A 15,691-nucleotide genomic window follows, 5' to 3' on the forward strand; every position below is an offset into this window, starting at 1 on the left:
CAAGCAATCTGGTAGTCATGTTTTTGTGAGGGAGTCAGAGTTTAATCATGCTCATATTTGTAAAAAGTGGAATTAGTCAACTTTTTAACCACAAAATGAATCGTTAATATTCATTACATTGCATAGCTGACTAACGTTAAACTAAGGATTTGTTTGAGTTTGTTTGAGCTGATGAAGCAAATTATTATCCGGCCTTTTAGGTTGACTCAGAAGCTAATATGTTGCTTATGTAATTATTCACTTTGGACACAAGATCGCCAGCAGGAGGGCAGCAATGATTCACCTAAAACTATTTTCTCAGCTTTCTGTTGAAGATGAGTTGGAGTTTGTTGGTAGTTACTAACAAATGACCTCTGGGAAAGAAAAGAACAAAAGAAATGTTCAGGCTTTTCAGTCTGAATGGCACAAAGGGAGGCCTGGCTTTGTGGTGGTTCTTCATTGAAGAAGCAGATTTGTTTTTAATGTTTGCTGTTATGCAGGATCTCAGACAAGCAGTGCTTTTTAGAACCAAACTACGCAAAGAAGACTTTCATCTCTGGATTTCTTCTCAATAGAGAGTCAATAAATTGAAGGTCAACATGGATGATTTTATTAAAGAAAACTCATAGATCTCATTTTTCAAGTAAAGTAATAACATTTCTTTTCATATCATGGTGTCTCTTATAGAAAGTCCAGTTTGATATATGTTGATTTAGAATATCTACTAACAGTGATGGTTATGACTTCAAGATCCAATTTTTTAGAACGAATACATAGAAATCTGCAATACCATTTACATTTTGGACATTTTTAAGTGAATTAAGAAGTCAAACTCTTTCAAATAATTACCAGCTTCACAAGTAAAATGTCTAGTGAGATATAATGTTTTTATATTTCCTGCATCCTCATTGTTTTTGCTTCCTGCAGTGTCAGATTTCTTCATACTGTTGTACTGGGAAAAGTCAAACCTTTTCAGTTTTGTGGTCCTGCCCCCATGTAAGATGCCAAATATGATAACATCGTATTACCAAAGAAGTGTTTATTCTTTAATCAGGAAAACATTCCATCCTTAAAGAGTGAAGGCTCAAAAGATTCAAAAGTCAAAAACTTTCAACTTTTGAGCCTTTGAGAAAATCAGACTTTTTTCTAGAACATTTTTAACATTAATCTCAAGATTTCTGAGTTCTTTAGCAGAAATGTACTCCTCCTCTTTTTCTATATACAAGGACCGTAATACGTCGTCGTAGTTACCTGATTAATAAACTCCTATCATCTTCAATGTGAAGGCCTCAGACAGCTCCACCAATCCCATCATGATGTTCAGTTCAAAAGGTAAGAGTCAGCCAAACTAAATGTCTAAGGTTTAAACTTCTTCAACATTTTTGAAGGAGTTTAAATCTTTAATACTTTGAAGGTTTACAATCAAAGTTTAAACCTTTGACTTTTAACTTTAATTAGATTACAAAATCCAATTGGTTTTGTAATTAGACTTCACAGAAAATGTTATTCACTTCTTCTTTATTCATTTAGATTTATCAGTAATTTACTGTACTGATATTAGAAACAAGATATGACAACACCAGGTAAAGTTACCATTTGGTTTGTAACTTCTCTTGGGTCATATTCTTTCCTAGATATATATTTATGAGAAAGAACAACTTTTATTTTCCTTTTCATATACACTAATAATTTAAATGATTGAGAAAATTGTGAAACTTTTGTTTGGAACAAATTTGACAAATAAAGCTACATCTGATCTAAATCTGCTAAATATATTTTAGATTAATATTTAAATCTTTACTGTTTATACAATACAATAAGTACTGAGGAGAAGGTGGATAACTAGAGACATCTGGTGACTGGAAACAGCAAGACATGATAAAAACATAGCAGTAAAATAAATCAGAAATATTAAAGTTTTAGCTTCTTTTTTTATTTTTCTACATTTTTCCAGATTGTTTTTACAAGCATTTAGTGTGATTTAGGCAAGCTAAACCTAAACATATATGAGATAGTAAAAGCCGCCAGTCCAGGAATTTTATTTCTGTTCAGGGTTAGGGTTTTTAATGTATGGAATTTAAAACCTGTATTGTGGTAGAAATGTACAAAAGAATGTCATAAACAAACACATCATATCATTTGGTAACAGAAGAGAGAAAATGGCAAAGATGAACATTGTCCAGCCCACTGGTGATAGATTTGCACTTACCCATAATGGACGCAGCGTTTCCCCCACAAAACTTGCTAAGTCCAGTGGTCGGGGCGGCGAGTCAGGACGGCGAGTCAGTCCACTACTGGTCCACCATGTTCTTGTATTAAAAGATGTTAAGTAAGCAGGAAATGTAAAAATATTACTGGGTAATTACATGTTACTGGAATACATCACCAGTGAAATGCTATTTAAACCTACAACTAGTCTTAAAAACAACTAATCAAAAAATATAATTAAAATGAATATTAATTATTTGCACTTCTGTTTAATCCAAATTAAGTCAGTGGCATAAAGCCTCTAGGGCTTCAGGGGCCCATAAATGCTAATATTTTAACACAGACCACAGATACATAAATGTAACATTTGTTTATTGAGATTATCAAGGCTGCTAGGTTTGATTTAATGGTTTCAGCATACATAAATTCAAACATTTTAAATTGTTTAAGTAAGATTTTATGGAGCTGGCAAGCTTGCTTTGTAAAAGTTCAAAGAACAATATTCATAGTTAGATTATTTTGTTACCATAGCAACAATCTGATGCTATGAATTTGATCTTTGAGTTTGAGATCTGTTTGTTCACAAATACAAATTAGTAAACTGCAATTATAATTGATTGTTTTTAGGTTGGTCAATTAAACTATCCCCCTTCTCCCAAATTAAATCTAACACAGAAGCTGTTAGATGTGCTGATGTTTTTAGCAGGAAGAGGGGCCCCTAAGTAAAATTCTGCTCACGGCCTCATACAGCCTTGTACCGGCCCTGCGTAACAAACAGGAGACTTAACTCAATGCTGCTAATGTGGCTTTAGTGGCTCTTCCATTTCGTGTCTGTTGGGTTTTTAATACGGGCCACAGAAACTGTTTTGGTTTGTTCGAACTTTAAGGAATGAGATTTTCTGATCTCTGCGAGGCCGCGCGCATCAACTCTGGCTGACTAAGTAGACAAAGCATTTGATAAGGTTTGATGCTTCGTGTAACCGGAAAAATGATAATAAAATAATATAAAACCAGCGTGATGCGTGACTACCAGGCGAGCGCGAAAGCTCCTCACCGGGCTGAACCTGCATGATGAGGTTAGCGCTGGTTCGTTAACCACTAACACATAAACTTTACTATTACATTATTATTTTCCTAAAAACAAAAACAAGCAACACATAGCCTGGTGGGGGGCTAGTGAAGCATGGCGGGCCGCCAGGCTTATAATACACTGGAGAAAACCCTGATGGACATAAATAAACTAGCTAGCTTCATCCTTGCAGGGTGTATTAACAGTTATTTGCAAGCACTTTGAGAACAAAGTGAGGATATCTGCACATGACTCAAAGTTTTGCTCAACAGTGAAGTCCAGTGAGAAAAAAGGAAACTACACAGACAATATTACATTAAATAGTCCTGCCACAACAGTATTTAAGACGTGTGATTAATGTATTTACGGTAAGCTTTTTTCCCCAACAAATTAGATATTTTAAACCATGGCATGGTGTGTGACTTAAAGGCTTCCATACCTCAATATCTCGCTAACCTGGATGTATTACATCCATATTGGTAATTAATTAAACATGTCTTCAAAGTAAGAGAAATACATTACACACGTTAATTTTGGTTATTTATTTTACCTTTATTGGAAAAAAAATAAAGACATATGTTGCAGGTTGAAGTAAAAAAAAGGAGGTAGCAAGTACTGAGGCTTAGGAGAGAGTGGACAATAGGGACATCTAGTGACTGGAAATAGCAAGACAATAAAAACAGTAATAGTAATAGTATATACACCCCCCACACACACACATACAGTATATATATATATATATATATATATATATAAAGGTTTAATCTGCCAAAATCACACAAAATACTTGCAGAATCTCTATGAAGAAAATAAAATTCACTTGGAAAAATACACATTTATCTCTGATTTCTATTGCTGTTTTTATTGTCTTGTTATTTCCAGCATATGTATAAATATATATACAGACAGACAGACAGACAGACAGATAGATAGATAGATAGATAGATAGATAGATAGATAGATAGATAGATAGATAGATAGATAGATAGATAGATAGATAGATAGATAGATAGATAGATAGATAGATAGATAGATAGATAGATAGATAGATAGATAGATAGATAGATAGATAGATAGATAGATAGATAGATAGATAGATAGATAGATAGATAGATAGATAGATAGATAGATAGATAGATAGATAGATAGATAGATAGATAGATAGATAGATAGATAGATAGATAGATAGATAGATAGATAGATAGATAGATAGATAGATAGATAGATAGATAGATAGATAGATAGATAGATATTCTACAAAGAAGACATAAAAACTGGTACAGTTGTATTTTAGTTATACAAACAAAACCCCGTTAGTAAACAATGTTTTTGGATTTCACCCAAATCCATTGGCCTTTATTCCTAAAGTTTTAATCAAGATCATATTGCTCTGCATGATTAAGGTTCTCTATGCTGATTTAGAAACATAGATATTCTTCAGTATCCCCAGCACCAGAACACGTATCAGCCCAGGTGGTGGTTTGGAGGTTATGCGGTTTTGGCTGAGATCATGACCGGGGCATTCCTCTTGTCTATCTCCCTGGCCATCTGACACCAGATGCAGACGGTACAGAAGCTGGACAGCACACAGTCGTTAGGAAGGGAGCCCTGAGGATTAAAGCGCTTTGAAATTCAATAAATGCTTTTTTTGAACACGGTATTAATAATATGAAGGAAATAGAATAACGCCTTTGTCTATTTTTCAACTGACAACTTACATCGATGCCATAGCGGTGTCGCATGGAGACCCTCATGGCCAGAGTGATGGGTGGGACGCACCAACCAAACATATCCAGCAGGGGGAGACAGAGATGCTCGCCGTAGTCTTTAGAGGTTTTGCATGCGAAGCAGGGGAAACACCAGTACGCAAAGCAGCCTTGAAAGATGAATAAATAAAAATAAAATAGAGGAAAAATACACAATTATGAACCGTTGTTAAACAGTTGCTATAGAATCGCATCAATGAGGAAGTCTCTGAATGTGTCTTTAATGTCTTAACCTCAGCAACTTTACTTACATGTTTTTATATCATCGAGACAATCAAACAATCCCGAACTCCACTCTCGTGGGTTCATGATCTCGACCACTTGTGTAGGTGGCGGTTGCTGAATTACTACTGTTGTTGTCATGATAAAGTCTAAAAGAGGAGAGAGAAAAACATACCCGTTCGTATACCCAAAGACATACCAATAATGAATAATTATGAATAATTTTGTGTAGTTGCTTTGTAACTACCCAAAGGAATGCTCTTTGCTTTCACTTTCTATGTAAATGGCCGCTTAAACACCAACAAAAAGTTTCAGCAGGATTTTGAAATTAATGTGATTTGGTTTTAAAGGGGACAACAAAATTCAATATTAGAAGCAACTCATCAGGTTGGATTTTACAGTGCATCATCTAATTGCCACACTGATATTGATAACTTATAGGAAGAAAAACAATCCTATGTATCTTTAAATGAATAAAACGAAGCATATGCTAGGTACATAATTTTTCTTTGAATGTTAAGTGAACTTCTCCATAATAAGACTATAATATTTAGGTTGTTGCAGCAACTGATCAGAAAGTTGATGTCTTACCTGTTGTGCCTGAGCTCTGGGTTGAGCGTCTTCTCACAGCTGATCTCTGCTTTGAATAGCTTGAACTTGAGTCAGATCAGCAATAAGTTCCAGGATGGAGAAGTAAACCAACCAGACACACCGGTTCCTTCAGGTGATCTGATAATTTGTATACGTCTAAAACAAAGTGTTTATTTTTAACTTCTGGCAAGAAGTAATGGGTGTTGAGCCATGTCTGGTTCTACGTCTGGTGTAGTTCTGCTTTTCTGATCCACCAAAACTTTTGGAAAGAATTTCCTTTTACTTTATAGTGTATTGAACTGGGACTGTCAGCGAGAGAAAGAGATTATTTTCAAGCATATTCTTGTCAGAGAGAGAACCTCAGTTAGTGTTTCCTGGTTAAATAACGGCGAAACATCATAAAATAAACAGGAAACCTACAAAGATGAGTCGTGAATGAACTTTTCACCTCCGAGGCCAAAAGCATTTCATCGGAGCGAATCATGAGAGACATTTTACCAAAACCGATGCTACAGTAATAATAAACAACCGTGAGACGTAGTTTGACTGATTTTGTTTTATTTAAATAAGTGAAAGAAAATAGCTCACAAATATTCCCACATGAAATTTCTCTTTCATTTGGAAATGACAAAGCAATTTTTCCTGTAGAGCAACATGTCAACACCCAGCAACTCTTCTGGCACCACGACCATAAACAGCCACCATTAGGCAAAAAGCTGATACTTTTAATTTCATAACCCATCAAAACATGAAGAGCTTGATAAACAAAATAATAATAATAATAATAAAAATAATAATAATAATATTTAGTTCTATTTACAAATTTCCTTATTGTGTTAGCAATAGAAAAGAAAATTTCTAAGTGTTCCTGACACCCAAAATTCATGGTACACCAGATGGTGAGCCATATTGGCAAAATAAAAAAAGTAAAGGCACTAAAACAGTTTTAACTTGTTTTTTTTATTATTCCTATTTTTATAGACTTTAACAGCAGACTTAACAGCATGTTAACATGATAAACAGAAACAATAGGTACATTTGTGTGCTTCTTTCCCCCTAAAACTTAACATGCAAAGTGTTTGGGAGCGAATCAAAACAAAACCTTTTGAGGAGGATTTGAGAAACTACAATACAAAATAAAAACTTCAAGAGGGTATCAACAAAATCATCGATCTTACCACACTAGTATAGAACCAATACCTGATATTGATATTTTGGGTGATCCACTTTTTTACAATCCTACAAGTGTAATACTGACAAGTGAATATATTTTTTCATGTCTGAAAAATCTGAGGAAGGCTGGGATAAATCAATACTTTATCACAACCAGCCCTTAAAGACCTCTCCCAAAATTTAAACTGTTTCCATCCACAGACCTCTTAATGTGACACAGCACATGCCACAAACCTCTGACCACATCCAGCCCGCTGTGAACATTAGAGAACAATGCTCAGACAAAAACACACACGTCTTTAGGTACGCAAAACTGAAAACTGCTGATGGAAATCAGAGAGAATAATAGACCAGCTGTCATCTGGAGCCACGGAGAACATGTCAGATAACACAATGACATAAAGGAAAAACAGCTAAAGACAAAAGTGAGATTTACATCTTCGTAGCAACAGAAACTACCTGCATTCATTCCTGTTTGACACTGGAGGCGTCTTATCACACAGCCAGTGGCAGCTAAAGTCTGGAACATTGAGAAGAAAAACTGAAATGATGTGCTTATTAAAAGATGAAAGTCAGAAAGCAGTGCTTCAGTCATTTATCATCATCAATAATTTGCACAGTAGTCGTTTTTATCCTTGACTCATTTCTGCTTTGCTTGTATTTTTGTGGCTTCAATCAGAGAGACATTATGTAGAAAAGTGACGCTCTTTCATGTTTTCTTATGCAGAAAGTTTACCTACAGTACAGTAATCACAATATCGACGCAGATGTAAAAAAAAAAAAAAAAAAACTTTGCACTGTGCTTTTCTTCTGCTTTTCTATGAGTAAACTGAGATCTGGATTCCTGGCATTTGAAGCAAACTTCCACTCCTCCTCTGCTTCTCGGTACTTGAATGCTGCTACACTTGAAATGAAATGTGATTAAGATCATGGATAAAATACACAGATACATGCAGCTGGTCATTCTCAGCAGGAGGCCTGAGCTCAGCCACAGTGATAAGGTGAGAAGCTGTGTCACCACAGATTACAGGAAGTCAGCTGTAACCTCAGCAACAAGGACTCAGAATCATTTTGAATCTACTAGCACAGTGGACCACCACTTATTCACAAATTCACCTATTTAGATTTTTTATGTAGTTTATTTCAAACAGGTTTTTAAAAACAAGAAAACAAGCAATGTGTCTAAACATTGCTTGTTTAGACACAATTCTAAACAGCGTCAATTAAAATTGGTTTTGATTTGAATTTGGCTCGTTTTTCGCCAATTACTTGGCCGTACATTATTGTTTGTTCACAATCGTACGGTTTGAGTAAGAAGGTAGCGCATGTGATCTGCCTAGTTAAAAGAATTTGGAGGTGAAATGTAAAGAACTTTTTCATGAAAAAGTAACCTATTCATGAAATTACTCAAAAGTAAATGCAGATTGGAAAGCTGAAATGCCTGGTCCTAATGCTACCTGACAGACTATTGGCCGGCGTTTGCAAACCAGCCAATCCAGGAGCAGCATTTATTTTTCTTGACAACCCGTAAGAGCAAAGATAAGACTGTAGATATTAGCTTCTGTGGTAGTGCTAAGACCAGGGTTTCTATAGGTTTAAGATGTTTCTATGACCATTATAAATGACATTTAAGAACTCTGTTGTGACAGAAAAGTACAAAAGAAAAGTGCAAATAAATAAATAGTATATGTTGGCAACAGAAGTGAGCCAATGGCTAATATGAAATCATTCAGCCAACTGATGATAAATTTGCACCTACCCATGATGGACATAAATAAGCTAGCTACTAGCTTTACCCTTGCTGGGTGTATTAGCAGCTAGTTAGCGGTAGCTACAATCACCTTGAGTCACAGAACAAAGCGAAGACGTCTGCATGTGACTCAAAGGTTTTGTACAACGGTGCAGTCTTGCACAACAAAAGGAAACTACACAGAAAATATTAGATTAAATAGTCCTGCCACAATAAAACGTAAGATCTGTGATTAACATATTTAAGGCCATTTTTCCCCCGCAATGAATTTAAGACATTTCAAGTTCTTAATTTTTAGATACATCAATTTAAGACTTTGTAAGGATATAAAGACACCCTGTGTTTTCAGTTTTCACTGTGTGCAGTAATGTGTATTGAGGTGTACTTGGGGTCTTATGTATTAGTGGATTTCAGTTATTTGGGGCTGAAATCCATATAGCCCCAAAAAGGGTTAAGGTGAATATGCAACTAAATGCATATTCATCTTAACCCCTACAAATACAGATAAAAGGCTTTGGACAGAATTTGACTCTGTCACTATAAAGATAGAATACAATAGTTTTAACTCAGATTACTAAATAAAGTGCAGTTTTATGTTCTTCTAGTTGTGTCAGCAGCAGATCTGGAGGTACTGTACTATGCTGACAGCACCATCTGTGAATTGTACTGATAACTGCTTTTTGACGCTCTCCCTCTGCCTGTGACCTCAACTGATGGCCACGATAAGAGAGAGTCTCATCCTGTTGGAACTTCCAGTCTGTGAACTTTATTCCAGAGGGAAGAGAGGGGCAGCGTCGGCTCTCCATGTGAGAATGACCTTTTGGGGTCAATGACAAAATGATTAGGTGTACTCTTTAAATATTGCAGGGCTACGTGTGCAACACCTGCAAACAGTGCAGTGCGTACAACGTGGCGGACTACAACCCGGACCTGCTTCCATGGCCTGCTGAAGGAAAGCAAAGGGTTAAACAAGATTCATGCAGAGGCTGGAAAAAAGACAAAGTGATTTTACAGACATCTCTTTTAGACTGAACACGTCTGAACTGTTCAAAATGTAAAAACCATGGTTGAATTTAAAGTCCATGTCATGTGCAGTTGATTTTTGAGTAATTGTTTGTTGAGTAATAATTCTGAATTTTATCTATGCAACTAAATGCATATTCACCTTAGACCAGTTGACAGTAATAGTTGGATTACTGGAATTAAAATTGTCTCCTATTTTGCCACTCCTGTCTACATCTGAAGTGATATTTTGGTGAGAAAACATTACATTTTAAAAATGAGTTGCTTTGTGTTGTTTCTCAGGGTTTATATGATTTATATTACCTGCATGCTTTCTTTAGCTCAGATTAATTCAGAATTGCATTGTGCTGGTGATATACAGCTTAATATTTCTGCTAACACCTAACCACAGGCCCTTACAGTCACTAAGTGTTATTATAATATCAGTACATGCCTGGGGCTGAATGCTTCAAGCTTATTTCAGCAAATATTAAAGTCATTTTTAAGGTCAGTGAGCATTACAACTAAAAATCATGCACAAAACAGTTACTGTTATACATTCAGACTTACATTTTTACATTCACAAAAAGTACCACCAAACTAGGCAATTATGGTCTTCAATTATTGAAAGAAATAAGAGTTTCTGACAAAACAGGGACTAAAAAACTGGTGTACTTTATTAGTTTTAGAAGATGTTAGCTGTGTTTTTACTGGTCTCTAAAAAAAAATTTAATCCGTCATTTGCAGTCCAGACCAACGGCGAAACAAACTGGTGATTCCGCTAAAGAGTCACCAGTTTGTCACCAATCCTAACATGTGGAGAAATAAATCTTTTTTTTTAAATAATGATTTATTAAAAGAAAAAATGCTACCCAAACCAACCTAACCCTATGTGAAATAGAAACCAGGTAACCACCAAGCTTAAGCACACCAAGTTCACACGACAGCAACAATGACCAATGGCATTCCAGCGAGTTTACCTCACAATTGCTCCAAAAAGACAATTTTGAAGTGTCCTAGTCAAAGTTTAAATTATGTGTAATGACTTTAAAGAGACCATTTCTACATGAAAAATCCTTGAATGTGGCTAAATTAAAACAGTTCTTTAAAGAAGAGTGGGCCAGTTGACAGATTTCAAAGGCAGCTATCACAAACACTTGTTGGCAATTCTTGATGTTTTTCCAAAAAAAAGAAAAAAAAGGAAAAGTCATAGAGATTAAAAAATAGTACGATTTCAACAAAGAACAAGAATTAATACCAACTGTCACTGAGTGAATAATTACTGACAGTCATGTTTCTATACAACTTTCTTGTCAGAAGCTTAAATTTAGGTCAGGAATGTTCAGCTCTAAGTTGCTGACAAGTTAACATTCTTTAGCCGTGGTTTGACTCAGCAGCTATCGGCTTCTCTAAGCAGCCAACGGGACTTTGAAATGAAAAACAGATGGCAGCACAGCAAGAGAAAAGAGTTGTACGCCAGCAAATTGTATCAAGATGTTGCAATGTACTGAACATAGGAGGATGATGGAAACTGGGGCAAGTTCTCGGGAGTGTCGTCACTAAATACACACACACTCTCTCTCATACACACACAGTCAGGCCACATGTTCAGCAGCCAGCCTGTTGTATCCACCGCAGATGAACCGACTGAACTGTGCATAGAAAGACCAGGCAGCTGACATCTGGCTGTGAGCAGAGAGCTAGAAGTGAAGTAGAGCAGGAGTCAAGGTCCACGCGACGAGATATCCTGAAAACTGATCAGGAAGCAACTGAAATCAGGTAAGTTTCAATTAAACGATGCATGCAGCAGATCTGCTTTTTATTTCTAACTTCATTTTTTGTGGCTCTGGTAAAAGAAATGGAGATAAATTCAGAAAAAAAGAAGAAGTGGACATTATTCTAGTTTAAAGGTTTGTTTTTTGTTTTTGATTTTTTTTTTTTTTTGCTTTTATGATAAGAAAATGTGCGTGTGCGTGTGTGTGTTGGGTTTTGCAATAAAACACCAATCAGCTGTTAAAAAGATAACTGATGCTCAATGAAAATACCATCCATATTTCTTTTGGATGGTGAAACAAGGAAACAATAGGCATCTGAGATTAAAAAGAAGAGCAGAATCTGGTCTTTCTTGCAACTGAAGACGTCTCAAGATTGGCTGAAAAAATGCTGACATCCGCATACCAGCTGAATGATGTTCTTGTTCAAAGCGATTGTATAAGAAAAACACAGATTAAACATGGTTGATTTTCAGGAATTTCTTGATCTTTATTTCTAACTCTGTTCCTGGTTAGTTTTACGTAGCTTACTGTGATTTTCTTTAAGTGCTCCTTCCATACAGTGCCTGCATTCTGCCTTTATTTGAGTCCTTGCAATCAGTTTCAGTAGAGAGTATTTGATCCTTCTTGTTGCTGCTTCCTAAGTAGTCTTTGCTTTTAAGTTCTCTCAAAACCTTCACCTTTTGACTTAGGTTAGTCTTTTAGAGGTAATTAGGAAACAATGAGCTCAACATCTGAATCTGAGATCAATTTAAAGCACTAGGTCAGAAGGAACACCAAGTTCCTGGGTTTGACCCAAAGACTTCCCAGAAAACCTCCAGGAGGAGAAACGCATGGACCACCTTTCACTGAGCCTTTTGGATGAGGAGCAGCAGCTAAACGCCAGGCTACCTCCAGAATATGAAGCCTCTCACTAGAATGACCAGCCTAAAACCCAATTTATCAATTTTTCCAACTCAGTGATGCAGTTTTTCCATGAACATGAACTGAGCATAGCTGTCCCTGAATATGTTGAACTGCTATCTATCTTAGAGGGTTTTTTTAAAACAGAGAAACATTGAGAACAAACTTTTTGTTTTTCATGCAGAAAAAAGTTGCAACATTTCCCTTCTAAGACAAAAACTTAGTGACTGCTCTGTGTGCAGGCAAATACCGACACTCAATAAACCCTGGGCATCACTTTACCCCTAAAAGTTCTATAAGCTGCAAGACGGGGCTTTTATGGATTGAACCTGTTAGTTTGCAGTCATTTTATAATCCCTTTATTACCATCAAGTCCCCGTTTAAACTATTGCTATATTCAAAATACAGAGAAAAATAATCCTGCAAAAAAAAAAAAAATACGAACAAATATATCATATAATTTCTTTGAGACCTACAGTGACTTTTGTGACAATAAAATATTATTAGGGACAGTTTTAAGCTGTCAGGTATTTTTAAACATGTTTAAGTTAAAATGAAATTCCTGCAAAGATTATTTCAACGTTTGCTTTCAGCAATGCTTTAGTTTTCAACATGTTTTGAAGGAATTTCTTTGCACAAAACAACCAAAGCATTAAAATCCAACAAGATTGTGCTTATTGAATTGTTGTTAAGGCATTTCTTCTTCCTTTTATGTCTTTTTCTGAAGCTTGTTTAGGAAATCTGGAGTCTGGGGCTGAAGGACAATAAGGAGCCTGCAGCCACCAAAAGGGTAAGATTTAAACTGCCTGCACTTATGTAAGAGATTCAGTGGAAAGCTTTACTCGGATTCTTATGTAGCATACCAGGGGATTTGTCTCCTGCTAGTGGAGAAAAGTTAACCTACAACCTAAATCTTAAATAATTGGGGCACAAATACTTTAGAAAGTGTTGCTAAAAACAACATAATAGAGAAAGTTGTTCTAAACAAAAGCAAAAAATACACTGCAAAATTAAAGCATAGCTGCAAATATTGGAGAAAGTAACAGCAGGTTACAGCACTTAATGAAATTTAGCTTTTGAAGGAGTAAAATTTGGCCAGAAACAGAGAAAAAATGCAGATTGACAGAAATATTTTCCATTAGATCACACAGAACGTGCATTTAAAATGTGCAAAAATGAGAAAGTATTTTAGAGGCACAAAGGCGTTGTTAAAATGGATTGAAGTGATAAAACAGCCAGAAAGAAGATGACCCAGAGGACATTTCATTGGGTAAAAAACCTATGGAGATGTTTTGAGAAAATATTTATTTATACATGAGATAAAAGTTAGATTATTAAACTCCCAATCTTTTATCAAAGATAAATAAAACCTTGTTCACTGTTAGTGAACAAGGTTTGCTCTGCTAGGAAAAAGTATAATCGTTACCTGCTGATCTGTACATTTCTTCTTTGTCTAAGCAGCATTTCTTGGACCTCAGCAGCCCAGAACTTGACCCTAAACAGCAGGAAAGATGGAGTGCAGCAGGGATCCAAACGGCTACAGCTTGACATTGGTCAAACCGAGGCCTCCTTCATCAACACAAAGCCAGACGGACTCTTTCCTGACCGCAGCCCGGTTGGCCCGCGAAGGACTGCTGGAGGACGGAAGAACAGGACGGCAGTTTTCTGCTCTTGGACAGTCTCCTTCTAGTTCACAAGAAAACCATGGTGCTGTCTTGAAAGGCCTGAGGATCAGGCGGTACACCGTCGTCTCCAGGAGGAAGAAGGAAACCGACAGAAAGACGAACAATGAAGAGGGAAAGCAGACCCCTCAAGGTGCCTTCACAGCAAAAATAGAAGCAGAGAGACAGAAGGTGTGTTTCAGTGCATCTGACTGTCGCCTCACATGTAGACAACCTGGAAGGTTTAAAGTTGCAGTATTACCTGTAATAGCGGAAATTTAGGCAACACTATAGTCAGGGTTCCAGACTTGTTGGTAAATTTGTGGTTTTGAGGTTTGAAAAACACCTGAAGGCTAATGTTTGGTTATTCCTAACATCAGCACTATCTAGTTTAAGAGAAAGTCTATGTTTAAGGATATTAGATTAAGCACTTGATTTAAGTACTGAGACTACAGGAGACAGCCATCAGCCTTTATTAAATACATCACCTGAAGTCAATAGTTTGTATTTGACTGTTTTCCAACTAAGACACACTAGCTTCACCCTGCAACCTTAAGGCAGTGGCAGTGACACCCATAGTTTCAGGGGGGGAAACATTTATATGTGAACACATTTCAATTTACTAGAGATTAAAACACTGACATCTAGTGGCCATAAGTGGATGTTCAGCTGCACAAGATTTTTCCCGTTACAACCTGTAACTAATATATTTTATTTGGAAAGTAGCACATTATTATATGGGGAAGGGAACTGCCAATATATATTTTTTAATTGTTTTTAAAAAATAGTTTTTTTATTTTTACATTTTTGTCATTAAAAACAACCTGGAAAGTGTGGAGTGCATTTCTGTCCAAGCAATCGCACAAAACCTACAAGTGTTTGATAGATCTAGGGAGACTGATGTAAGACAGACATGAAGACAAGCGCAAAATAAAATGGCTTTTGCATTATCATACCATAATGTAATATAGTCAAGCTAAAAATACCACTGTGGTCAGTAAGTACAAATCAGCAAGAAAATCCAGTTGGTTGACTGGTTTATTTATTGTGCCCCGCCAAGTTTCGTGAATTTATTTTTGTTGAGCTAGCATGCTACTTTCATTTTGCGGTTGTTAATTTAACCAAGTACATAAAACCTTAACAGGAAGGTTTGCCGGAGCAGTAAAATGATAGTTTTCTGCATGTCAACTGTGTTTCTCTCCGATCTTCCAAAATTTGTACTCCTGCAAATAATATATGAACAAATATATAACATAGGCAAATGCTACATTTGCAATATATCATCTTAAGAGTCTCCACTGAGCATCTCAGGTAAGACCCTGTTGGTCTGATGTAACATAATGAAGGACATTTTATAGCCAATATCATGATAACTGTGTTCAGAGGCTCTACAGACGCTGACCAGAGGCCCAACACTTGAAAGGACTTCATGCCAATCTTCAATATATCATAAAATTAGAATATAATAAAAAAGTTGATTTATGTCAGTAATTCCAGTCAAAAAGTGAAACTTGTATATTATGATCGTTCATTACACACAGATTGATGTTTTTCAAATGGTTATTTCTTTTAATGTTGATGATTACAACTCACAA

At 36.1% G+C, this 15,691-nt stretch overlaps 1 protein-coding gene and 1 long non-coding RNA gene across 2 annotated transcripts; one reads left to right on the top strand and one right to left on the bottom strand.

Moving 5' to 3' along the window:
* Positions 1–4,436: 4,436 nt before the first annotated feature.
* LOC102223801 (cornifelin homolog B-like) lies at positions 4,437–5,898 on the bottom strand. Its single transcript, XM_005800379.2, has 4 exons — positions 5,836–5,898; positions 5,274–5,393; positions 4,975–5,132; positions 4,437–4,864 (listed from the first exon to the last, which is right to left on the bottom strand). The coding sequence occupies exons 2-4, from the start codon at positions 5,383–5,385 to the stop codon at positions 4,745–4,747; spliced, it is 390 nt and encodes a 129-aa protein (XP_005800436.1). The 5' UTR covers positions 5,386–5,393; positions 5,836–5,898; the 3' UTR covers positions 4,437–4,744.
* Positions 5,899–11,352: 5,454 nt separating this feature from the next.
* On the top strand, positions 11,353–15,006 carry LOC111610016. Its single transcript, XR_002753456.1, has 3 exons — positions 11,353–11,539; positions 13,163–13,225; positions 13,897–15,006. It is a non-coding gene; the product is annotated as an uncharacterized LOC111610016 (long non-coding RNA).
* The last annotated feature ends 685 nt before the right edge of the window (positions 15,007–15,691 follow it).

The sequence above is a fragment of the Xiphophorus maculatus genome, chromosome 11, assembly GCF_002775205.1.
Source record: "Xiphophorus maculatus strain JP 163 A chromosome 11, X_maculatus-5.0-male, whole genome shotgun sequence".
Classification (NCBI taxonomy): domain Eukaryota; kingdom Metazoa; phylum Chordata; class Actinopteri; order Cyprinodontiformes; family Poeciliidae; genus Xiphophorus; species Xiphophorus maculatus.

Excerpts from the sequence above, each read along its gene's own strand:
- LOC102223801 (XM_005800379.2), bottom strand. The coding sequence starts at position 5,385 with ATGACAACAACAGTAGTAATTCAGCAACCGCCACCTACACAAGTGGTC. Across the intron at positions 5,133-5,273 it reads TCTCGATGATATAAAAACAT|GCTGCTTTGCGTACTGGTGT; the intron begins GTAAGTAAAGTT and ends TCATCTTTCAAG. Across the intron at positions 4,865-4,974 it reads GACACCGCTATGGCATCGAT|GGCTCCCTTCCTAACGACTG; the intron begins GTAAGTTGTCAG and ends TTTAATCCTCAG.